Source organism: Scheffersomyces stipitis, chromosome 5, assembly GCF_000209165.1.
Source record: "Scheffersomyces stipitis CBS 6054 chromosome 5, complete sequence".
In the NCBI taxonomy this organism is placed as follows: Eukaryota; Fungi; Ascomycota; class Pichiomycetes; order Serinales; family Debaryomycetaceae; genus Scheffersomyces; species Scheffersomyces stipitis.
Window position 1 is genome coordinate 34240 of NC_009045.1, and position 25234 is coordinate 59473.

General features: G+C 41.3%; 12 protein-coding genes across 12 annotated transcripts; 5 read left to right on the top strand and 7 right to left on the bottom strand. All coding sequences in view use genetic code 12, as the record gives it.

Moving 5' to 3' along the window:
• Nucleotides 1-923: 923 nt before the first annotated feature.
• SUC1.5 (Probable sucrose utilization protein (SUC1) or maltose fermentation regulatory protein (MAL13)) lies at nucleotides 924-2423 on the top strand (the record flags this gene model as incomplete). The annotated part of the gene is made up of 3 exons (XM_001384622.1): nucleotides 924-1122; nucleotides 1231-1371; nucleotides 1408-2423. Coding segments are annotated over 3 exons (1356 nt in total), but the record flags the coding sequence as incomplete, so codon positions are not given.
• Nucleotides 2424-2866: 443 nt separating this feature from the next.
• PICST_46376 (predicted protein) lies at nucleotides 2867-4285 on the bottom strand (the record flags this gene model as incomplete). Its single annotated transcript, XM_001384992.1, has 3 exons — nucleotides 2867-3045; nucleotides 3109-3755; nucleotides 4008-4285. 3 exons carry the CDS (start codon nucleotides 4283-4285, stop codon nucleotides 2867-2869), a joined length of 1104 nt encoding a protein of 367 aa, XP_001385029.2.
• A 1564-nt stretch (nucleotides 4286-5849) lies between these two features.
• Nucleotides 5850-7499, bottom strand: PICST_31848 (predicted protein; the record flags this gene model as incomplete). The annotated part of the gene is made up of 1 exon (XM_001384993.1): nucleotides 5850-7499. One exon carries the CDS (start codon nucleotides 7497-7499, stop codon nucleotides 5850-5852), a length of 1650 nt encoding a protein of 549 aa, XP_001385030.2.
• A 337-nt stretch (nucleotides 7500-7836) lies between these two features.
• PICST_47055 (predicted protein) lies at nucleotides 7837-8853 on the top strand (the record flags this gene model as incomplete). The annotated part of the gene is made up of 2 exons (XM_001384623.1): nucleotides 7837-8514; nucleotides 8581-8853. 2 exons carry the CDS (start codon nucleotides 7837-7839, stop codon nucleotides 8851-8853), a joined length of 951 nt encoding a protein of 316 aa, XP_001384660.2.
• Nucleotides 8854-8920: 67 nt separating this feature from the next.
• Nucleotides 8921-10006, bottom strand: DPP4 (diacylglycerol pyrophosphate phosphatase; the record flags this gene model as incomplete). Its single annotated transcript, XM_001384994.1, has 1 exon — nucleotides 8921-10006. One exon carries the CDS (start codon nucleotides 10004-10006, stop codon nucleotides 8921-8923), a length of 1086 nt encoding a protein of 361 aa, XP_001385031.2.
• A 455-nt stretch (nucleotides 10007-10461) lies between these two features.
• On the bottom strand, nucleotides 10462-11904 carry YEY2 (Valine--pyruvate aminotransferase; the record flags this gene model as incomplete). The annotated part of the gene is made up of 1 exon (XM_001384995.1): nucleotides 10462-11904. One exon carries the CDS (start codon nucleotides 11770-11772, stop codon nucleotides 10462-10464), a length of 1311 nt encoding a protein of 436 aa, XP_001385032.2.
• A 542-nt stretch (nucleotides 11905-12446) lies between these two features.
• PICST_36140 (predicted protein) lies at nucleotides 12447-12785 on the top strand (the record flags this gene model as incomplete). Its single annotated transcript, XM_001384624.1, has 1 exon — nucleotides 12447-12785. One exon carries the CDS (start codon nucleotides 12447-12449, stop codon nucleotides 12783-12785), a length of 339 nt encoding a protein of 112 aa, XP_001384661.1.
• Nucleotides 12786-13114: 329 nt separating this feature from the next.
• Nucleotides 13115-14500, bottom strand: RTT106 (Regulator of Ty1 Transposition; the record flags this gene model as incomplete). The annotated part of the gene is given in 2 exon segments (XM_001384996.1): nucleotides 13115-13270; nucleotides 13289-14500. Coding segments are annotated over 2 exon segments (1368 nt in total), but the record flags the coding sequence as incomplete, so codon positions are not given.
• Nucleotides 14501-14895: 395 nt separating this feature from the next.
• PICST_31853 (predicted protein) lies at nucleotides 14896-15966 on the top strand (the record flags this gene model as incomplete). The annotated part of the gene is made up of 1 exon (XM_001384625.1): nucleotides 14896-15966. One exon carries the CDS (start codon nucleotides 14896-14898, stop codon nucleotides 15964-15966), a length of 1071 nt encoding a protein of 356 aa, XP_001384662.2.
• A 2143-nt stretch (nucleotides 15967-18109) lies between these two features.
• Nucleotides 18110-19690, top strand: PICST_59800 (predicted protein; the record flags this gene model as incomplete). Its single annotated transcript, XM_001384626.1, has 4 exons — nucleotides 18110-18234; nucleotides 18283-18947; nucleotides 18972-19516; nucleotides 19556-19690. Coding segments are annotated over 4 exons (1470 nt in total), but the record flags the coding sequence as incomplete, so codon positions are not given.
• Nucleotides 19691-21051: 1361 nt separating this feature from the next.
• PICST_67730 (predicted protein) lies at nucleotides 21052-21746 on the bottom strand. Its single transcript, XM_001384997.1, has one exon. The coding sequence runs from the start codon at nucleotides 21709-21711 to the stop codon at nucleotides 21370-21372; it is 342 nt and encodes a 113-aa protein (XP_001385034.1). The 5' UTR covers nucleotides 21712-21746; the 3' UTR covers nucleotides 21052-21369.
• Nucleotides 21747-23461: 1715 nt separating this feature from the next.
• ARD2 (D-arabinitol 2-dehydrogenase [ribulose forming] (ARDH)) lies at nucleotides 23462-24619 on the bottom strand. Its single transcript, XM_001384998.1, has one exon. The coding sequence runs from the start codon at nucleotides 24408-24410 to the stop codon at nucleotides 23574-23576; it is 837 nt and encodes a 278-aa protein (XP_001385035.1). The 5' UTR covers nucleotides 24411-24619; the 3' UTR covers nucleotides 23462-23573.
• Nucleotides 24620-25234: the final 615 nt, after the last annotated feature.

Here is a 25234-nt window from a genome sequence, read left to right on the forward strand (position 1 = left end):
TTTCAGTACTCTTCCTCTAGCTCCCTTATTACTCCCAGGAACTTCATACTTCTTGATTTCCCATTCGCACTCAAGCCCCCTCTTCTCGCAATAAGTACATGTTGGGTGTGTTTCGTCACATTTCTTCTTTCTCGCTCTACAAATCAAACAGCCGGTCTTTGATCTCAGTCTTTTGACACTAGCAGAAAAAGCGGCGAGAGGCTCTGACCGGCCTGTCTGTGTTTTCCATTGCGCTAGCGACGACTTATCGATACTGCTGAGAGTAGTATCGAGGGTGGAGAACATCCTAAGGTTTCAAGAAAGTGAAAATCTGTAGTTGCAACTTGACACATTAGCTAATATCTGGAAACTATCATGATATGGTAGCGCGCATAAACGAATTTACAGTGTAAAGAGAAAGGAAACAGCAGAGGCGGAGTGGAGGAGCCTCAATAATTGCGCGATGCGGGGGATTTCTACATTAAACTTGACTTCTTACACAGAAATTATTCTTTGTTCTTGTAGTAGTCAGACGCCAAATAGTGGTAAATTTTCAATAATAATGAGAGCTCACTTTACATTGGCTATATACTGCTTGTACTATTTCTATATATCTTTATCTGTATTTCAATAAATTGTCTATAAATCTATTTATCTTTTTCTTTTCTATTTCTTGGTGTTCCCCCGCAGCGCAAAAAAGACGTTTTTTATCAATTGGCACTTTACTGAACTCATTTCCTTTCTTCTTCTCTGACCATTGTTCTAGTTTCGTAAAATTACTGCGCAAATATCAAACCCCTTTTCCTTTATTCTTATTCTTTGAGTGTGCCATTCTCATTTGAAATTTCTAAAACTCCACATTCCCACGGGCCCATATGGCTGAATCGGGTTCTTCCAAAGAGCCCAGTCCTCTGTCTATACCGCCAGAGGTGGTAGCACCACGAAAAAATGTTCGCTCCAAATACTCCCGACCCTGCGATGCTTGTTCGCTCCGAAAAGTTAAGTGTGACTTAAAACAACCCAGTTGCACCAGGTGTTTGGAACATGGATTGCCATGTACCAACAATAGAGTGCGTAAAAAATGTGGTCCTAAGCACATCCATAGCAAAACTCGCGAGTCTATTCTCGAGATGTCTGGATCCAGTGTCAGCAATTCATCATCTGGAACCACGCCAAGCTACGAGTCCGCAAGAAGCTACAGAGCTGATGATATAGCAGGAACATCTGGAGGTTCGGCTCTGGCTCTCCTAGCCCAACGGTACTATGTTCCGTTGATATCGCTCAAGCACTTACTTCCCTGTCTCCAGGTCTACCAGACATGGTTCTACGGTGTTTGGCCCGTAGTTTCTGTAGCTTACTTGATGTCCAAAGTCGTCCTGACTCCAGGAGCTGGTTTCCTGACAGATTTCAATGAAGATAACCTTTCAGCCTACTCGTTGAGCTGTGCTGTCTCAGCTGCCATAATCGTCCAGGTGACGTTTTTGTCGTCTTCGAGCGCAAAGATGATGAACCTCCCCGAGGACGTCAAACACCTGACCTACGCCAATGAGGCCATACGAGCTAGAGACGCCATAAACTACAGATTGCATCCCAGTCCAGAGACGTTGTTGACATCATTCTTTCTTCATGCCTATTATATTAACATCAAGGGTGGTGCGCCAGCAGCCATAGTCTATTTGCGCGAAGCCATCTCCATAGCCCAGATATTGGGCCTCCATAACTCGAACACCTTTATAGGTAAGCTGTTGGCGGAAGTGCACCGTTTGCGTAAAATCTACTATTTGTTGTTGGTGACCGAACGTTTCATATGTATAGAAGACGACATACCCGTAATTTTAGAACCTAGCATTCCATTCCCATCATTAGAAGATGAGGAATACTCGTCATTGTTGACGGGATTTACGGAACTAGTAAAAGTTTTTGCCATTCCCGATAAAAAGTTCTTTGACAAGTTCATGACCTTGAAGATGAACGAGAATGAATATGCCAGTTTCCCTTCTCAAACTTGGATAATCAATGTCCAGCAGCAATTGGAAAGTATTCGAGTTCTTCTGGAAACTCTAAGTATACAAAAGTTGAACATCTTACTAAGCAAGTACTGGATGAAATCTCTCACATGGAATATCTCCAGAAAGAACAATCTACTTCTTTCCAAAGCATCCACAGACAACACAAATTCCAGTTTGTCCACAGACTATCCCTTTGTCATGGCCAAGGACTTTTTGAGCGAAAGCAAGGACTTGCCCTTATTTGCTTTCGAATCAAATGGACCTGGTGTATGTATAAAGTTACTTGAACTTGGCAATAGTCTCGCTGATTCTATTTCTCTAACCAGGGACTATAGTGGATTTGAATATCTTTCATCAATCTTTGCCTTGGTTTCAAAATTGAAGAATGATATTACTTTGCCATTGCATTTATACCAGAAGATTGAGAATATGTTGATTTCCAGCAAGTTTGTTACAACTACATTAACGAACTACCCAACCACACAAGATGAACAAAGTGAGCAGGTGGAATCTGAGCTTTTTACCCTGGAAGCAGCAGGAAAAATCGACACACATTCTCCGTTTACGCAGATGGCAATGGCATTCTGTATTACTCCTCAGGTGTCAAGTACTGTCAATGAGGAAATTGCTGCGGTACCTCTGCCGGATACAGACCTTCATTCTAGGCAAAGAATGAATTTCGATGCAGATATAGTTCTACCTAGAGATCCCGAAAAGTATATTCAAAACAATTGGTTTTGATAAGACTAATAGATTAATTCCCTATTTATTGTAAAATACTCCTGTTAAATTCCATGAGATATATACGTGTATACCATTCTATGAGATAAAAGAATATACAAAGTAGAATTGAATTGTTAGTGATGCGCTGAAAAGTATTAGTCGTCTTCATCAAGGTCAGTTTCCAAATCACACATGGTCCTACAGTTAGGACAATAAAATTGTGGATAACTCTTGATTATAATCGGACGAATGCATTTGTAGTGCCATGCATGTGAGCATGGACTTATGAATAATGCTTGACAAGGTTCTATCTTCATCAAACAAATTGCGCACTCTGCCAATTCATCCATAGTCGTCGACGACCCAGTGATAGGGTTGGTTACCAATTTATCATCACTGTCGTCTGTATTATTAAGTTGCAAGTTCTTTAATTTCTTGTGGATCTCCAAATTAAATTGATTCACTTTTCTTTGCCAGCTCTTGTTAAATTCACATCTCATCTTAACACATCGGTAGACTTCCTCAGTTCCACCACGGTAGTCCATACCGAGCTGGATAATGTCTCCATCTATTAATGGCATCAAGGTAGATTCTTGGGATGCAGGCGACAACCTGATGTGATTTAAAAAAGTTCCAGAAGAGGACTTGCAATCCTTCAAGAACCATTGTCCATCCTCATTACATTGGAATAAAGCGTGGGTCCTTGAAACCACTTTACTTTTGAATACTATTGGTGCCGACGAACCCTGAGGAGCATGAGCTGCCGCCTTGTTTTTCTCCGTATAACGGCCAATAGAGATACTCGTATTGGGCTTGATTTTTCTAATGACAGGTGAGAAATACAAACCAGATGCAGAGGACGAGTGGTCTATTAATGGAGTCAATCTAACTGAGTAGAAGCCATCCTTATCAATGCCGTTCTTATCTTCAATGACTTCGTCAGTTTCATTAGCGGATGTTTGTTCCCTAGCGCTAGAGTTTGCTGGGATAGATGCTTCTCCATTTGCTTGTTCAACGTCTTCTTCCCTGTGGATGTTGTGAGCACTTGTGACTCGTTTTGGAGGAAGCTCTAAGGGACTGCCATTGAGAATGGCATTACGCAAGGACTCTTGGCCACTGGGCAATGATTCTCTAGGCCCATCGTGCACCTCATATTCTTCACTGTTGCTGGAGCTAGCACTGTTATGGGGATGTACATCCGAGGAATGCGCATCCCTACCGTGTTGATGCAGACGAATGGAACTGTTGCGACGACGAGAGGTGTGGCTGGCAGATCTGGGTCTTTCCGTAGCCAACACTTCGTCTTCGGCGGCATACGAGCTCAAGTTTGCTATAGTAGGACTATTTGACATGAAACCATGGGGATTTTCTGTGGGGGAGGGAGGTTGGTGTGATGTTCGGATGGAGTTGGTGAACGAACTGAGGAAGTTAAGTCCGAACGACGATCTTCTGGTTGCCGTAGGAGGCTGAGGAAGTTGTGTAGGACTGTTATTGGCACTGGCTCCCGTGCTGGCCGAAGGAGGCAGATGAACCGACGAATTGTTCAAACTGGATGATGAATCATTACGGGTCATTGTACCATTGAGATGGCCATTGGAATGGGACAGTGTTAAGCCTGGAAGAGATGAGTTCTGTAAAACTGCTCCCGTGACAGGTGACGAGGGCAAGCTCGAAGGAGGCGACGACAACGGCGGGGTAGTAGTGGTAGCCTTTGTTGACTTGGTGGCGATAGGCCTAGGTGGAGCGTTGATGGAGTTCTCAGGCATTGTGCGGAGCGACTTGAAAAAGTAAAGTGTACGTGTATGTGAAAGTGGGGAATGCTAATGAAATGCCACGATGATGATATGTATCTTCAAGTAGTGTGATAAATAGACGTTGCTTAGATATGGTGGTGTAGAAGTAGATGTTGATGCGAATTCCAATACTGTAGTTACAGATGATGACCACAAGGCGTAATGGTAATAAGTTGTGGTGAATGGCTCTGTTTCAAACTAGACGAAAAAGATAACCTCACTGAAAAAAACAACCAGACCAAGATAGACCAGTAACACCGAAGATAACAGCACTAGATACGACACGACTAAAGAACGTACTAACAAAAGTGAGCTGTTCTATACGACGAGTCGATGATGGGTTCTCGAGCTTACAAAGAAAGAGGTGAAAAAGCTCGAAGATTAGAAATCTCAAACACCAACAGAAACTCAGTTACAGTTTAAGGGGTAAGCAATGACGAGATCTGGCACACTAACAAGCCAGGGAGGTGTTGGCAGAGTTATGATGGTGCGCGTTATGGATGGAAGTCGCCGGAAAGCAACGGATGCTAATGGGTGGGATAGAAAACGGTGGCAGAATAGAAAAAAGATGAATAAACAAAACTCTCAATTACGGAAAACGGTGGTGAAAATGGCTGACAGAATCTAATCGCTTTTTTCCAAACATTAGCCACGACAAAAAGAGTAAGTGTACGACGATGAGAGGGCCAAAAAAGGAATGCGCGTGATATGGCACGTGATAATCTACAATTAAAAGGCGACGACAAAAATGGATTGGATCTAGACACTGTTACCATTGCATTGTTGCAGATCGTTTCTATAGTACGCTCACTGTCTTCAGTCATCGTTTGCCACATCGCTGCCTTATCTTGCAAAATTTTCATTCAATATCCATCGAGGCCAGCCTCCAAGCTGAAATTTCTTGATTGGATCAATGTTGACTATTGAGGCAAAACATCTGTGCCGCAATATTAAAGATATTTTCCCTTATCTAACTACCTACGTCTACTTCTATGAAATTACGAGCGGTTTTCTCTGGGGTTTCGTGGTGTATACTCATTAAAGAGGTCCGATCCCTGCTAATGGCAGAAAATCTCTGCCCTACACAGATCACTAGGTCGTCGAACATAACTTTGTTACTTGATCTTGTCTTCTTTTCTCATTTCTTGCTACCTTCATCTAATTAACTAGCGCAGTCTCTCTCCTCGACTACTTCCAAAACGGGAAATTACGAGGCAACTTCGGGGAACCAAGAACAACCTCAACACAATATGGTGTCAAACCTCCTATTTTTGAACATAGATTCAGGCACGGTCTGGGCTACTGGTGTATGTGTGCTGCCACCTGAATAACGAAACAAGTGTCTTCAGTATGTCTTCCCTCCTATTACACGCATAAGTAACTGCTGGAGTTGTTCTCTGCCTCGAGGACTTTTCCAGATTTCGTGGTTGCTGTTTTCAGCAATGACCCACTCGACAGTGTTCGAACTGATCTTACTAATCTCCTGCTGCCATTTGCCCCAGTTCAATGAGTTCTTGATCATAAACCCAGATGAGATCACACTCAACGGAAGGTCATGCACAGTCGACTCCTTGACTTCAGAATACGACAATAATGTAGACGTAATCTGCTCTTGTAGTCTAGCTCGTATATACTTCGGTTGATAACGCATGTCGGACCCGAAAATTCGACTTTTGCTCAGATGTTTGAATGGGTGCAAAAACCAATGGATATTAGACACAATCCCCAATGGTGAGACCAAGCCTCTAAACCAAAGCTTAAATCCAGTGATATTGTCCATTAGCTCAATAATATTCTTGAAAACTGTAGACTTCTCATTCTTTCGGTTGGATCCACTAAAGGGCCACCTTTTCAACAAATCTTCGTGCCAACTGTCTACGAGAAGTAACGAATGAACTTTGTTCGGGTTTCTAGAAGCAAACACTCTCGAATATAGTCCTCCAATGTCGAAACCCACCAACGAAAAGGGACCTTCAATTTCCTCCTTATTGAGAGCCTCAATAAGATACTCAGTAATGATTCCTATTGAAACCGGAGAAGGTGCACTATCCGAAAATCCGTAGCCTGGTCTGTCCCAAATACAGTATCGGTCGATTTTGTTCAAGTGATATAGTTCTTCAATCCACTCTTGGAAGACTTCTGTAGCAATCATTTGTCCACCCTCGACTAGAATTATAGGTTGGCTAGATTTCGTGTTATTATGAACATTGCCAAAACAAGCGAGGTGAACTTTGAAAGAATTATCATTCACAGCAACCATTTTTCCCCATGGTTTCTCGTGTGAATCAAACGTTTGCAACCAAAACGTAAGACTAATACACCAGACTACCCATAGTAAGAATAATTTGACGGTAATTTTTACTAAAGCAATCAATAACTCGGACAACGACCATCTTTTCTCAACTCTTCCAGTGTATCTTACCTCCTGTACTCGTTTCTCCCTCTCTACCCAGTAGTCTACAAGAGCATTCACCAAAACATTGAGTCCAGTCCAGATCAAAATAATAATTCCTATCCAGCCAAATTGGTGTCTAGTGTATGTAACTACTCCAATCACGAGCAAGTCTAAGAGAAGAAGCCCACCAGTGATGTAGCCTAGGATTCGGTCATAGTACACTGGAACCGTGAAGCACCAAAGAGTGATGGCATTAGTTAGCAATGCCACGAGTATAAGGTCCAACTCCAAAAAAGACTTACCTCGGTTGTTAAGTCCGGGAATTGAGATGAAATCCGTCAATATAAGTGCAAATCCTACAATTGCATTGAAAAATATTAGTACCGTAACACCAATTTTCATTAACTGAACGTTATACAAGTTCAATGGAGAAACTATGGGATCATCTGGATCAAGAAATTCATGATTATGATCCAACAAAGGCTGTTGCTCGAGAATTGCTGCATCTTGCTCGTTAACAGGAGAAGGAGGGAGATGTGTTATTTCTTCGCTGTTAGGTTTCCCTAGTGTCCTCTTACTTTTTTGTGACGATTCTGGCATTTATGAAGCTCTCCCTTTTAGCAATTAATGATAAGTGGATTACTAACCTTTTTTACTAAAACAGAATTTTTGTACGAATAAAGACGATGCAATTGAGTGTAATTGAAACGTTTCCCGTTCGTTTATGCAGTTGGGTAACTTCAAGAATACCAAATATAGCTAATGCAACAATTAGTACTGTTTCAGTCCTGATAGAAGGGAGTGAAATCTGGAGAATGTGATGTAATCATCACACATGTATCACGTGACGAAGATAGACGACATTCGTTAGAATTATAAATATTATCATTAATCTACATAATCTTGTGATAGCCTCTTTGCAGTCCTTTTCTTGAAGATGTCGGAGATCATTTCCATACCAACAACATCTACTCATGGAGGAGCCACCTACTACCATGTGGCAATTAAGCTACCTCTTCGGTCTTTGACTGTGCAAAGAAGATACTCCGAATTCGAAGATTTGGTCAACGGCTTATGTGATAATTTAGGTATAAACGTCAAAGATTTTCCATACGAATTACCTTCAAAACGAATCAACTGGTTCAAGAGTAACACCCAAAACATAATTCTGGAAAGAAAAGCAGAATTGTCACGGTTTCTAAATCAAGCTATACGAGATTCCACAATTCAGAACAGCGCTTTACTACATAAATTCTTGCTGCTTCCAGTGAATTTCCGGTTTAATAGTAATCTCTTCAACAATAACGTTAATGAATCTACTCATAGTTCAGTTTTGCTGTTAGATGAAGGATCCATTGACGAATCCAACTGGCTAGAGGTGTTACGGGTATTGAGGTTCTCGATCCAGGATTCCGATGTCCTGGCTAACAATGCCAAAATCGGTGATAAGATCCAGATACGAGACAAGATCAATAAGTTATTTCAGCCTTGCTTTGTTAAACTTTTGCTGACGTTGAATGGCAAGCTAAAAAAAGAATTGCCTACAGATGAATTCAGCAGAAGACAGGCATTATTGAAAGAGATCCAAGCCAATCTTCAACACTTGGTTTCCACTGTCAATTCAAACTACGCTCACATGCCCGGAACATTCGACATTGGAGGAAGAAACTCGCCGCTGGAGTCACGGAGAGTTTTAGGTGGACCCAAGGAAACCAAGGATACCGTAGGTTTGTCCAACCAGGATTTGTTGCAGCAACAGGTTCAGATACATAGACAACAGGACCAGGAAGTGGAGCAGTTGCGAATGATCATTTCTCGTCAAAGGCAGATCGGAGAGATGATTAATGCTGAAGTGGAGGAACAGAATGCTATGTTGGATCAATTTAATGAAGAGGTGGAAAGAGCTTCTGATAAAGTTCAAAGTGCAAGGAATAGGGCGAGAAACATTTTATAGAATTTTATAGACAGCATAACTAATGAAATGGATGACTAATACAACATTTCTGTAAGGCTAGGCTAGGTTAAACTGAAGTTTCCTCTTGCTTGGTATTTAAATTGAGGGTACGATTCTTGAATATAGGCGCTATTCTATTGAGGAATCGAATATTGCTTTGTATATTGACAAGCTCATCAGGGTTATCGATTTCTCCATTAACTATAGGATCAGAATTTTTAAGTAATTCGAGAGTGGATCTTGTGTTCAATATCCTATCCATGAATGAACCTGGAATCTTTTCCCGAAGTGCCCAGAAGCCACCTACATTGTTGAAGAATGCAGCTACACCAAATCTTCTGGGAGGGTATGCCCTTCCAGCATTTTCCAAATGAAACACACTGGGGAAACATTGGGAGTAGAACCAAACCGCCGCACTTGAGCCAATTATTGCCCCACCTACAACGTCTCTTAGAAAATGACGATTATCACTGATTCTGGTGCACGCCACAAAACAGGCTACTATGATGGGGACTATAGTCAAGAAGATCTTTGTGGACATAGCTCTCTTGTCAAATACTTGAAATTTCCCAGCAATATTCAAACTTGTTACCACCATTCCACAAAAAACAGTGGACAGATGTCCACTTGGAAATGAGCGGAACCCCTCCTGGAGGAGGAATATGTTGTCGTTTGTGCATACTGCTACTGTCAGAAGACCCTCATCTGGTACCAAATCTATATCAGCTTGGCATCTGGAGAGAAGATCCGGTCGAGGTAAACCACAAATATTTTTCAACACACATGTAATCATCAATTGAGTTGCCATGCTCCCACATAGGCACGTAAGTCCAGCAAATATATCCCAAGCTCTTCTGGTTCCTGAGCTTGGGCTATAGAGAGCACATAGCACAAACTGAAGAAGGGGTAGAACCACCGTGATCACCAACAAGATATTAATTGGAATAACAGTGTCTTCTTCAGAGACATGGGAATACATAAGGGAGATGTCGTTCGTCAGGAATTCATGGTACCAGGGTGGGATTACAGAGCCAAACAAAATTGCTACCGTTAGTATGGCAACATAGACGATCCAATCTACCACATAAGACAAGAATGACAAACCAGATATATCGTGCTTCATGTACGAGAACGACCAATCGTGAATATCCATGGGCATTGCTCTGCTCTGGGATGGTGGAAATGGCTGCAAACAACCGCTATTTGGAAAGTGGGTGCAAATAGGGCTTTCTGGCGATTTCCGGGTAACACCAGTTGCAGAAATCATAAAAATTTAGTTTCGCTGATTTTTTCACTGTACTGAATTGAGTTCCATTAAGTTTTGTTTTTCTTTTCATTATACCATATAGATAGTTCTTCAATAAATGCAAATTGGGATCGCTGGATTCCTATTTTGTGGCAGAATTCGTAAGTTTATATCTTTTTTATTTATCGGGAATATTTAGTGATGAGAAATCTTCGCCTTTATCGATTCTAATGAGAATACAAAAAGTTTACACCAAGATCTACGCTGACAAATTTACCGATAATATCCGTGCATGAATACGAGGAATGTCATATTAACCATGATTATCTAGTGTCTATGATAAAGATTCAATAGTTTTCTTCTTAGTTTGTAGTGTATAATTGTGGGTAGAGCTCTTGTAACACAGAACCCCAAGCACGGAAACCAGCTTCTATCTCTTCTTCAGTAAGGAAACTGATACAGACTCGGACGTTATTCTTACCCCAGCCCTGTTTATCACCCTCCACCTCAAAGTGGTCTCCCGAAGCCAACACCACTTTATATTTTTCCTGTAGAACTGTAATTACTTGGTTATGATCAATATCACCAGGGATCTTCACCCACAAGAAGTATCCTCCATCTCCTCCGAATACGACTGCGGAAGGTGGCAAGTATTTTTGTGCACTGAAAAGAACTGTCTGGGCTCTCGATTTGTAGGCAGTTTTGAACACTTCTAAGATCAGTTCTATTTGGCCAGTTTTAATCAAATCTTGAATTACCAACGATGCCAATTGGCCAGGAGTACCTCCTGATTTGTTAGCGCCAGTGACTGCTAACTGCTCCACTAACGCTGGCGTTGGAGTTTCTTGCCAGCCTACTCGCAAACCTGGAGCAATTATCTTGGAAAAAGTAGCATTGGAGATGGTGTTACCGAACTTCTTGTAAGGTGGAAGAGTCACCTGATCCAAATAGTTGAAGCGTGGAAGTGGCTCATCTCTATCAGTATAGTCCAAAAACTCGTAGACATCGTCACTGATGATTAATAAATCGTACTTTCTAGCCAACTGAATCAACTTTTCTCTGGTTGCAACAGAGTAAGATATACCACCAGGGTTGGAAAATGTTGGAACCATGTAGATTACGAAACGGTACAACTTTCTTTGGCCTCTAATCGGATCCTTGATAATATTGATTTCTTTACCTTCGCCATCCTGCAAGCCAAGACTGTGGTACTTCAACTTCTGTTCCAAATGCTCCAAGTCAATTTCGTACTCAGCACCAGGGGTTTCTTTGATAGCCGTGAGCTTGCCTTCAAAGCCTGTATCAATAAACACACTATTAATCAAAAAGTAAGTTGGAGAGACTATAAACGCTTGCTTTGTTACCGTGGATGGATCAGTAGTGGAAACCAAAATATTGGCAATACCATAGGATGCTCCAGCCGTGAGGTTGACATTCTCAGGTTGGGAAAGATTGTGTTTAAACTTCTCGTTTGTCCAATCACTGATGGTTTTTCTGACATCATAGTTTCCAGGATCTGTCCCGTAGGAAAGTGGATGTTGGTTCAATGGATCAATATCATAGGCCAAATAGTCACTACCAAGCAATACCTTATTGTAGGAATCGGCCACCTGCTGAACAGGGAGCAAATTACGGGTCGGATGACCTTTGAAGAAATTGATGGGTCTCAGCATACTTGGGGAATGTCAATTGAAGAGACAACAGTTGGAAATAGGATGTGTAAAGAATCATGATGACTACATCAGCCATTTGCTCCCCCAATTGTGGAGTTATTGAGTCACGTGATGTAATTTAAATTATGCACTATAGAAATGAGTAGATACAATTCAGAGATGCCAAGCAGGGTGGGATAAGGGTCAAGGTCAAGGCCAAGGGCAAGGTCAAGGAGATTGAAATAGAAGTTTATTGTAGAAAGAATACGACGAATATTATTGGATCCCAATATAAATTATTGAGTCGTGGATATATTCTAAGAATTTTCATTACTTTGGCGTAAATACTATGCGAAGCTTGAAATTGTAGAAGATATGATCTACTACAGTATACAAAAGTGACAAGAAACGAAATACTTTAGAATATTTTACCAAGTTCTCTACAAAATCTAGAGCCAACCAAAAGCCTAAAAAAAAGCCAATAAAGCTAACATTTCGCTTTATTCTAGAAGCCTAGCACTTAGTGGTAATTTGCACAGTAATTTCGCATTCATTCTGGAGTCGTAAGTCAAAATCTCATATTAAATACCATCCTGCACATGATCACTGCGCTAGACCAATGAAAAACATTAATTTGTAAAATCTCCAACTTGATCACAGCTAGTAGAAGAACCCAAATACTATATTCCACAACCATGCCTTCCACTGCCGGCTTTATACTCAGCGGCTTGCTTGGTGCTGCCACTAGAAGAGTCCAAGTCCAGCTTATCGGTAAAAACTACCCTCGTTCCTTAGACAGAGTCACAGGCTACGTTTTGTCCTCTGCTTTGTTCGTGGGAGGCTACTATATCTTCGATGGTTACGTCGACAACAACAGAAAGCTCTTGCAAAGAAGATTGGCTGTGTTGCGTGAACAAAGAGCCGTCAAGGATGCTTTCTTCGAGTTCGAAGAAGAGCCTGACCACAGAATCACCGCAGACAAGAGAGGCAGATTCTTCTCCTTGTTCGACAAGTATGGTGCTTCGTATAAATAAGCACATCAACAGTAAGATTAGCTGCCTATGATTGTTTGATTATGATTGTTTGATTATTTGATTGAATCATTAAAGTGGTCATGTGGTTGTTAAATCATTTTTACTTGTTTTCTTTGATTGCCAAAGCTACGGCTTGGGCATGCCGTGAATGTCCAACCTTCTTCATTTGCATCTGTATAATATTATACGTGATTCAGTTCACCTTACAAAGTATACGAATTTCATTATTTATTCTTATAGAATTACATGTAGCTGTAGATCGGGGTGATCGATTCTATTAATTAGTCTTCATCATCTTCTTCTTCCTTTGCCTTATTGAAAACTCCATCTTCTTCTTCTTCTTCAGACACATCGCTATCGTCAGATTTGCTGCCGGCATCGCTGTCGAATTCTTCATCTACATCACTGCCACTGGCGCTGTAATTATCACCATCTCCTCCATTATAACTAGCGTCATCGTCTTCTTCATCTTCACTTTCATTGAGCTGGTTCAATGCCGAGACGGGTTCTTCTTCTGCACCACCTTCGCCCTCTTCATCCTTGGTCTCTTTGGTCTTTTCTCTGAGTGTGTCATCAAACGAATTGTCGTTAATATTCTGTGATTTTATAAAGTCGTCAATTACTTGGAAAAAGGCATGGTCTATCATACTGAACTCCAAGGTCTTTTCTTCGTTGTTATCAGCAACCGTAAGCAATAAGTTAAACGTCAATCTGGTGATGTTGTTGTAGGAAGTGTACATGATCTTTGCGACATCAAACATCAAGATTGGTTTCTTGAACCCGTGAATTATATATGACCTGCTATGTTCGGTGCCAGTAACAAACAAAAGAACTCCTTCCTTGGCGCCCCTGTGACATTCTACAATAATTAAGTTATTATTTCCGCTGTTGCTGCTGGAGACAGCGACAGCACTGTCTCTGTTTAGAGTGTACTTAATATTTGAAAGGGTAGGACAGGGCAAGTAGTTCATCAAGTTGACACCACAAAGCTTGAACTGTCTCTGGAAGTAATCGATAATTCTCTCCTGAATTGGATTCATGTTGACGTTGGTAGGCGATTCTTTTTCAAACTGATGCTCGATATCAGGCGGAAGCTTTCCCTGACTGATCATCTGTTTTTTGACCATATCAAGATTAACTTGTAAAACGATTGGATCCTTGACCGCGCTTGAACCAATGTACTCGTCTTTGATCCAGAAGCACAATAATGCAATCGACTTTTTCAGTGGGTTGGATGAATTTCCTACAATTGGAATGAAGGCACAGAGCTTAACACACTCAGTCAAATCAATTACAGAAATCTCGGGCACACGAGTGGTAGGATGAACAATAGATAAGACCGGAAGTGGTTGTCCATTTCTTTCAATCAAATGGAATATCAAGCTCATCTTCTTTCTTATGGGCGAAATAAACGAAGTCTGGATAATTTCAAAAATGATGGTTTCTTCGACAATTGGGTCTTTGAGAGTAATCAAGACAGAATTGGACGGTTCATTTTGGTTTTGAATTTGGTTTTGGACTACTTGATGTTGGGGAGGTTGTATTTGTTGTGGAGTTGAAATTGATGTAGATCCATTGGTCTTGGGTCTTTTTGGTAGAGACTCTTCATTGAGAAGGTGGTTGTACAATTTGGCGAAAACTGTTTGAGATTGTGGATACAGACTTATGATGGCCATAATGTCGGCCTGTAAGTCCGGAGGCAATGTAGACAACCAATCGGACATTTTGAAGTTTTTTGGGTTTTTGGGTTTTTGATGTTTTTGGAGCTTTTTAGATTTGATAGTATAAACACAAAAAATGTATGGACTATAAAGCAAAATAATACTAGCACCGAAGGAAGTGAAAAAATGTGTAGTGGTATCAATAGAAAAAATGTGTTTCAAGATTTTCTCCAAACGTTTACTAAGATTATCTATAGTAGTGTTGGGAAAGCACGTCAAGCTGAGAGGTTGACAAAACGCGAAAATCTCAGGAGGACAACTTCGGTAACCCCTGGCAAATGAATCTGGAAGAAGGTGAAGGTCGTTGTGATCTCGTTGAAGTTGATAGCAAGATCGATGACATAAATGCTGATGTAAACATACAACAAACAGGTAGTAATCCTACCAATATGGCAAATTTAGAGATCACCAAAAAAGGAGTACTAGACATTATTACTCCTAACAATACTCACGATGACGAGAACTTGGAATCCCACCATCAGCTCTTGAACCACAATAGCGGTATTCTAAACATCCTTCCCTCTCTTTTAGAAGGTATCATAGTTCAAGAGTCTCCGTATTCAGTTCTTATGCGACATCTCAACCAGACAATGCTTACAAATTCGCTGGTTGAGTTACGACAGTTGCGAAATAAGGTGATATCGCTAACACTGGAAGGAAAAGACGTTTCTTCGTCACCTACCTTGACTCGGATCGACAAGAACAAGAACGTAATGTTGACATTGACATTTGGCGAGACATATCTAAATGCGATAGAGATCGTATCCCAAGACTGGCAGTGGATGGAAGTAGAGGTATTGGGCATTGAAGCTAGGAAATTTGACCATATTAGGAAACGAGAATTGGTTTTGCAATATTTGTCACGAATGCAGAAACCACCAGAGCTCGATAGTTGTCTTCTAAAGATTACTGTCAAACAGAAAATAGCGTACCCTGGAAAGAAGACGACCCAATTAAGACTACAACAGGAGCAGGAGCTCCTAAAAGAGTTACACGAGTTGGAATTGCGCCAAATGCTACAGAAAGTGGGTTTAGACTACGACGGAGATGGCGTGCTTCGCAAAGTTAGTGAAAGTGAAGATAATGAAAAGTTCACTGACACCAAGTACATATCAAAAAGGGTCTCTGAAATAAAGAAGGTGTTAGAACCTGATTCCTTTACGCGGCAGAACTTGGTGGATTTTGAAAATTGGTATTGTAACTGTGAAGAGTATCAAGAATGTTACTTAGAACTGGAGCAGGACGCTATTCCCAGAAAAATCATAAGCCCTAACCAACTACTATCATTGTATGGTGCGGCCGAACTGGAAACTGGACGATTGCAAAATCTGAAGCTAACGGAAATGTTGCGAAAATGTCCCACAAACTTAGTAGACCCAATTCCGTTGTGCAGCCACTTGGTTCTGGTGTTAATGGTGGCACTCAATGGAATGGATGGCAAGTGGGACGTGGGAGAGTAGAAGAACAGTCGATAATGAATCCTGGAGCCTCGTATTTATATTTTCGGAGTTAGAGATGGCTGCAACTGAATAATTGCGCAATTAACATACGTATCTTAAAACGTTGAGTTGTAAGATTCGTGAAAATAGAATGTTTATTGTTTGAAGTAAAAGGATTACGAACTTGAGATTCCCAGATATAAATCTCGATTTGTCTACTGGTGCTAATTTATTGATAATGCATTTATATATGTGGATATATATACTGATATGTTTATAATTTTATCACCTTTGTATATTCTGTCTTTCAAGCAATTGTTATCAATGTTGGCACATATCCACTCTGTCTTGTCAATTACAAATTTTTCTGATTCAAAAAATTAGCCAAAAGGTACCAATACGATCCTATCACTAACTCAATCCTATTCTAACCACACCTGTCTGCCAAAGCATTCCACCTTTGACCCAACCATATCCTGGTGTCCCAACAACTACTACTGTACATATCCGACTTATCTCGTGCACCGACCGGTCGTGCACTGAACAGAAAATTCCTCAGGCCCTGAAAAAAAGGATTTTAAGGTAATTGGAAATCAACGTTGTACCACTGGATTCTAGTTTTCTTATTCAGGATCTTCCATCTGCCTACACCCATATATCGCTGTTAGCGTTCCAACCCTTGCATTTTACATCACCGAGTGTATACGCGTCCCACGTAGCATTCTTAGCATCTTCAGCATATCCTCTTTTACGATTTCCTTAGTAGTTTTGTCAGCTGCGTTGAACACCTCGAACCTCTCAAACACCTCCAAAACCTCGTCCAATTCAGATACCTTGTCAACACCATTTACAACATCTTTCCGATACACCTACCATAACATAGATAGACACGTCTATCTGCTTTCCATTTAAACTAAGCTCTGTGATCAGTCCATGTTCTTGAGCATACCATAAAGCGATCCATCTATCTAACACACTATCTATTACATTATAGCCACGATATCGCATCCACATATCGCACTTCATCCCCATCAGGTCTACAAGTTCGAGCAGCACAATGTCCACCTCGTCATCCACATCTAACACCGGACCCAATCGCTTCCGTGGAGATGCCGCTAGTTTTTCTCCATCGAACCCTCCTAGCACATACCAATCCTACACACCCCAGCAGATGCAACAACAGCTCAACCACCCCAACCAGTCGCAGCAGCAGCACCACCAGCAGCAACAACAATATTTGCAACAACAACTATACATGCAATACGCAGCTCCGCAGGGCTATCCCATGATGCAGATGGCTTATCCTCCCTCGTTTTTCATGCCTGTGTATCCTCAAGACATATACTACCAGAACCAGCCTTATATTATGCAACAACAACATCAGCAGCAACACATGCAATTTGCTCCCAACTCTGCACCAGCTGTGAACATGAGCTCCTCTAGCTCCTCCAACAGTTACAACCCTAGAGCCAAAGGTAATAACAATAATAAGAGGTACAATAATCATGGTAGCAATAATGGGTCTTTCAGCAACAATAACAGTCATAACAACCTTGCCGGTTCTAATGGCTACAGTTATGTCGATTCTGCTGGCTCGAGTGTAGCTTCCACAACTCCTACCCCTAATACTAATTCGCCAGTCGTCAACAAAGTTACACTCAGTCACTCTACAGAATCAGAAAAGACTGGCTCTCCAGCTACTGCTACCACCGTCAAACTTTCAGAGCCTAAGGCTGTGGCAATAAAACCATCCAGCTCTAATTTACTGGATAAGCCGTCAGCAATAGACAGCAAAAGCATAGACTCCGTCAGCGTGAGTGCCAGTCATTCTCGGTCTTCATCTAATAACACTGCATTATTGAAAGAGCAATCATATCCATTGCTCATCAATTCATCTCTCGGCGATTTCGTCGCTAAGCAACATTCTGCTGTCCCTTGTCGCAAGCAATTATCCAAGGACAAATACGATAGATTGAAAAACTTCAAGCAACAAAGTACAGGTGGGTTGTTAATCAAAACTAATGTTATTAAAATTATAGACTACAACACAAACACCTCCTACCTTACTAATGAAAAACATAACGATGAACATGACAACGATAATTCCACTAATACTACCAACGATAATGCCGCCCATGATGATGTTCAGACTGACTACGATATTAAGCCCAGGGAAGAAAACTTGGCACCTACGACCCCCCCTGTGGCTCTTGTCAGTAACTGGGCAGCTATCTTGCAATCATCGAATACTCCGGTTTCTACTAAAAAGGTAAAACACACAAGATCTAAGTCATCAGTAGGTTCAGCTTCCGCAGTGGTTGCTCCTTTTCCATCTAGCTCAGAATCCTTGTCCACTACTACTCTCTCTTCGGTTACAAAGTTTAATATGAGCAATGAATCAGTTTTGCCTTTGGGTATCTTGATATTGAAGATAATGTATGATCCAAACTATAGTGTGTTTGGTGAAGATAACGAATTGCCCGTGTTCAAGATTGCTCCGAGGGGTTTGACCAACACAGGAAACATTTGTTACATGAACTCCATTTTGCAAATGTTACTCTACTGTGTTCCATTCAATCGTTTATTGAAATTGATTGAGGACAAATCGATAGGAACTTTGAACAGAGCATCGCCTACTCCTTTATTGGATGCAACGATTAAGTTCTTCAACGATTTTTCTGACAAGACTTCGGGGCTTTCTTCCGAAGTGGAAGATGCTTCTGAGAGTGCTATATCTCCTGAAACATTCTATATGACTTTGATTTCGCATGAGAAGTTCCTGCATTTGAAATGGGGACAACAAGAAGATGCAGAAGAATTCTTGGGCTACTATTTGGATGGTTTGCATGAAGAATTCTTGAGTGAAATAAGGAAATTGAATACGCCGAGCGTCGATTCGCTTATTCAAACGTTTTCAAATGAGAACGAGAACGTGGAAAAGGTCAGTATGTTCAAGTTCAATATCAAGAATACAGTGAAGTTAATTAAGAATGAGAACAAAAGTTCGGTCGAGTCCAAGGATGAAGATAATGACAATGAATGGAATGAAGTCGGCTCTAATAACAAAAAGATCAGCGTTAAGAGAACAGTTGAAATAGAGCCAAGTCCTATCAATATGATTTTTGGTGGGCTGTTCAAGTCTGTTCTCATTGTTCCAAAAGCCAACAACCCTAATCAATTTCAAAAGTCTATTACATTGGATCCATTCCAGAACCTTCAATTAGACATTTCTGAAGCTGATACCATTGAAGATGCATTCCTCAACATGAATAAGTTGGAGAAGATCAGTTATAAGAACAACGACAAGGAAGTTCAATTGAAGAAACAAACTTTCATTGACAGATTACCAGAAGTGTTGATAATACATTTAAAGAGATTTTCATATTTAAAGGATAAAGAGGTTGGAATAGAGAAATTGAGAAAGAAAGTCGATTACGCTCATGATTTACATGTGCCTTCAGAAGTGTTGTCCAACAAGAACATCATTTCCAATGCCGCAACCTCGTTCAAGTTGATTGGTGTTGTTTACCATCATGGTAGTAGTGCTGAAGGAGGTCATTACACTAGCGACGTTCTTAGAAGCGACACTTTCAACAACAACCAGAAGAAGTCCAACGTGGCCAACGACTGGTTGCGTATCGATGACACCACACTCAAGCCTATCTCTGTGGACGAAGTCTTGAACGGCGGAACTGAAGAAAGTATCAAAAATGCCTACATTTTGTTATACGAAAGATACAACTAGGCACTTACTGACGAAAATCATGTAACATAGAAACGAATATTTATAAGAAATCGCATAAAGAGGGTTAATAAAAGTATTATATTTTAAAAATTTGTAGAATTTTGCATGAATTATTATAAATTTAGCAAGAAACCTCGAGAAGAGAGTAGAATTACGAAAGTTTATTAAATTGAAAAAAGTGTCACGTCAATTGGAAGAGACCTTAATTATCCAATAGCACAGTATACAACATAGTATGATAGAGTACGATATAATTTAGTGGCTTTAGAGTAGATCGTAGAGATAATTGAAGGTGCGAAAAAATCAGAGTTTAAGTATGGAGAAAAAGCAATTTAAGATGCAATCAATTAAGTCAATTGAGTCAATAATTGACTTTCCCTGCAAGATCAAGCCGATCATTTTTTGTCAGAAATTCGTATCTGACAGTTGACCTGGCTATTGGAGGGGTTCAAAATATTTCTGGAAACTTGAGATTTTCTCGAGACTGTCTGATATTTTACTTCCAAGAATATCATCCCCGAAATGGCGGAAAGGAGCCAACACTCGTGTGAGCTTAATTTACCACTGGTAGCCAATAGAAGAGAAGAAGTGGTATTTACGTAAGAGCATGAAAACGCAGGCGGGCAACTGCATCCGCATTGGGCAAACCGGCAACCCAATCCAGCGCAACTGCATGGTACTTTCCGACAATCCCAACATCAGTGCACAACTACCGAAAAGACAGTTTCCGCCTAGGCTAAATTTCAGGGGCGGCAGAAACGAACTCAGAACAGCATCGGATGTTACCAGAGGCTTGGGTCAAGGTAGGGACCAACCCTTAATAGTGAGAGAGGCTAGTTGTGTTGCCTACTGGCGAGGCTCTCTCCCACACTTCCAACTACATGCGTCGAATAAAGTATGGGAGTGTAACCATTCCTCCTCTGTTGCACGGCGGCTAATCCGTTGCAACCTTGGCTCATGGCTACTATCTCTTCCGCGGAAGTCTCGTGCTGCAGTAGGGTCAGACGTTTCATGTGTGTAAGCCTGAGCACAGCCATATGTGGTCATCGAGTAAAGGATGCCGTGGTTCGCCAGCCCCGTGAAACATTATTGCTATGCGTTTGGCTGAAGCATTAATGGGTGTACGGCCTAAGCGGAAAAGTCTCAACTCTAGAGTTATGGTTCCAACGCTGTAAACATCAAGGTGCCATTTGGTAGCAAGAGCAAATAGCGAGATAGGCGAAATGAGCCATACTCACATCGTGTGGCTCTGGCATTTCATATCGGGAATGTTCAAAATTCTCGGCTACATTGTACTCCCATGGGAAAACTTTAGATAAAGAACTCGGCCCATAGTTTCAAAGGGCTACTACAACGCCAGCTATAACCTGTGATGGTGTATTATGTTTATTAACTATGTCTTCATTAGTAAATTGGTTAAGTTTTGTATTAATCTACAGAGAAGGAGACAGACCCGCACATCAGATAGATCGTGCAAATATATAAGATGGAGATAGCTGATCGTCTTCAACTACCTGCCGTAGACAATACGATAACAAAAACATTATCAAGAAAAACCAAACTCATCGAATTCGAAGAAGCAAAAGTACCGGCCCATAGGACACTTAAAAAGTAAGTTATTAGTTGTTTTATTCTAGTATGACAATAAAAAATTTTATATAATTAATTATACATCAGACTTAGAACAAAGCAGCAGCGACAGCAGCGACACCGGCAACGGCACCGACAGCAACCTTGTTACCAGCACCGACGTGGGTGGTGACTTCTGGGGCAGCAGTGGATTCAGCAGCAACGGTTTCAGAAGCAGAGGTGACGTAGGTGGTTGGGATGGTGCATGGACCGGTGATGGTCAAGGTGGTGGCTTCGGTGACGGTGATGGTCTTGTTGTTGACAACAACGGAGGTTGGCAATGGACAGTAGGTGGTGAAGTCAGTGACAACGATTTCGGTGGTGACGGTGATGTTACCGGCAGAAACGGCAGCGACGAAAGCGGCTGGGACGAGGACCTTGGAGAATTGCATTGTTAAGTATATAAGCGAGTGACTTGGTAAAGAATACTAGAAAGTAATGAAGAAGAGAAGAAGAAAAAGTAGACTACTGAATTTTCATTTAAGGGCATACGCTGACATATTTATAATGTTGAAGTTAGGTATCAGCGTAATTGCAAAAATTTTCGGTACAGAAAAAAAAAGAAAGAATGTGCTAGAAAGAAAACAACAGGAAAAAAAATAAACAATCAAATCTATTTTTGGCCACAGCGGGAAAACCAACAGCACAAAGAGGCGACAAACCCCTAATTAGCCAGGCATACCTCATACATAACGTCAGTGGCACTTGTAAAAAAACATACGTGAAAAAGATGTAACAAAAAATTTCAATTAAAAAACCGATTATCTAAAAAATTTCCCTGGGATGCCCCCAATTTACTGATTATTTTCTTCGTTTTGTTGTGAATATGCTACAGTTGGACTGAGACAGCTGAATTGCATCTAAGAAAGACTTATTCGCATTCCATATTGGGGTGCAGACAATCAGTTTTGGGCAATATTCCTTCCACATACGGAGAACAACCTGCACCTTCTGCATAGTAAACTTGCCGGCGTGTGCGCCACAACTTATTACCACATGTCGTCCTGCCAGTTGCCAGAAGAATTTGCAATAGGTATTTTTTCCGCTGCTTTTTATCTTTGCATTATGGATGGGAATCTACTGTGGGTCTAACTACGGGGCCATTGTTTGCAAATGGGTGAAATGTCTGATGATGCTGTACGACTTTGCATGTGTCGTCTCGAAGTGTGATGTAAGACATTAATAACTAGTACGGCATCAGACGCTACAGCACGGAGCCTGATAGCGGATCCGCAAAGGCTCGATGAGCCTCAACTAAACAGATAGAGCATGCTAGTCTTGACCCTCGCAAACTAAACTAATCTACGGGGATGGGCGACGCGTGAACCGGAATTGGCCCTTATGCCATCCTCTACTCCGACGGCTGCCCCAAAGCACGAGTGGAATTCCAAGCTATCCTAACATATCTTCGGAATGGTTAAGGTGCTGTGTTGCACTGCGGAAGCTGGTTCAAATTTTGGTTAATTTCTTTTCCTTCCCGCTGAAGAACCCTTCTCAGTTGAGCTAAATTGAATACAATTTAAATTACAGCAACAATGGATGAGCACACAGTGCATGTACAATATTTTTGCAGGGAGAATCCTATGAGGCCTACGAGCATGGAGCAATAATACCCCTAATCGGTCCCACGACCCGCCCGTGTTCAGCTCCATTATTAATAAATTAATATTTTCTCATTATGTCTAATTATACATCCTTTTGAGTAAATAGAGTCGCTTGCCAATCCTCTCCAGAGCCGATAGAACACTTTGATGTGGCCCTTGTCACATTGTTGCTGCCTCTAAACTTAGTTTTAAAGTTAGTCACCTATGGCCCCTAACTGTGTCGGCAATGTCTTGGTACCTCTATCTGTACTGACATGTTGTTCCAAGAGAAACAGCCAGCCTGTATAGGCAAGATTGACTGCGAGAGGGGCAGTAGGTACACAAATTTTATTATCCAGCTCGAGAACACATTTAAGGTTTTCATCTCTAGCCAAGAGTGAGTATCGAGCCAGCCTTGGAACTCCTCTTAACGACGCCAGTGAAACACACTTGGTTGCAATTCCATGTGAGCTCGAGTCTACTGCCCTCATTTGGAGTGCGAATACATATAGGAAAACTGATAAACATCCTCGTTGCTGGCTGTATACATTCTGTTTATGTTTCGTCAATTTTGGCTTTCTCTATAAAACAGTAGCGACATATAAACTTTATACTTGTGAAATTAAACTGTGGGTCGTATCGTGGTCGTTTCATTAAAATGGGAGCGGTATCTACCAGCATTCATATCCTCCGTCCACAACCAAATTGTGGCCCGTAGTGTAGGAAGAAGCAGTCTCGCTTGCCAAGTATAAGATGGACCCCACGAATTCCTTGGGTTCGGCCATTCTCTTCATGGGGATCTTGGATTCCCAGGCTTCCTTCATCTCTGTGTGGCCAGAAATCACGTTTCTGGTTAAAGGAGTCAAAATATAGCCTGGTGATAAGGTGTTGACTCTGATGTTGTACTTGGCCCATTCGCAGGCCAACGATCTGACCAAGTGGATCACTCCAGCCTTGGACATGTTGTACATACATTGGGGTTGTGGGTCGTTGACAATTGTTCCAGACATTGAGCCAATCAAGATGATAGAGCCTCTCAAGTTGTTCTGGATCAATGGTCTAGCGAACGATTGCGAAACGTAGAATGAGCCCAAACCGTTCACCTTCATGATGCTTTCAGCGTTAGTAGCCGGGTACGTTTCGGCAGGGAAGTTTTCACAGTATCCAGCGGTGTTAATCAACAAGTCAGCGATCTTGCCGTGGTGTTCGTTGATGGAGCTGAAAGTAGCGTCTACTGCCTCAGCATCCCCAATGTTGCAGGACCAGGCGGAAACTTGGCCGATGGCTGAAGCGTGTTCACCCTTCAACGTCTCTTCACCCCAGCCCAAAACTTCTTTGGCAGCGGACTTGGTTCTTTCCAAGTTCATGTCAATGAGAGCAACATCAGCGCCCTGGGCCAACAAGGCACGCGAAATGACTGCGGCCAAACCACCAGAACCTCCGGTAATAATAGCCAATCTTCCGTCCAATCTGAAGTTGGGAACAACGTTAGCGTATGAGTAGTCCATTGTAGTATATGTAGTGTGTAGTGGCTGTATTTGGTGGAAACTATTAGTAATTCACTAGTAGTAGTTTGTGCAATATTTGTTTATATCAGTACGAAGTATGGAAGACTCAGTCTAAAAAATACTTGAGCGCGGGCAAATAATGCAAGGAAATCAGGAGCTTGTGCTATTGGGATTCTCTATTCTATGATTTGTACCAATCTATAGAAATTATATCGTTGGAGAATATATCTATGAACTTCTCTCAATTACAAAGAAAAACCCCGGATTTATATATAGCTATTCTCAGGCGGTCATCGTGAAAAAAAGATGATTCAAACGTTTTTTCTCCGGTTGTGACCCCGAAAAAAAGAAAAGGCACCAGAAAAAAAATTCTCGGAACATAAGTGTCTGATAATGCATGGATTCCGAGCATCGAATCTTTTCCAGAGTCACAGCCTAAACACTCCATGGCTGCACATGTTAACACCAATGATGGAAAAAAAACTTCTGCCGTCTGTCTATTACGAAAATAAAAGCGTAATTGAAGCTAATATCTCTCTTTATCTGATTTAAGCTGCTCTGAACCAGACAATCATAAGCTTTATCTCAATTCAAATAAACGTGCGTTCTGGTCCGATTTTTAAATTATCGCAACCGCCGAGAGTGGAACCACCCTTATCGATTCCCGGTAAATACTCGAATTCAAATTAACAGTCTCCAATTGTGTGAATCCCTGGCGGTTGAGCATTAATCCATAGCCCGGAAACACCGATAACTAGACCAATTGTTGAGTAAAATGACCATTATCTTGGAATTTGCAATTGCGAAAACATTTTTTTCTACTC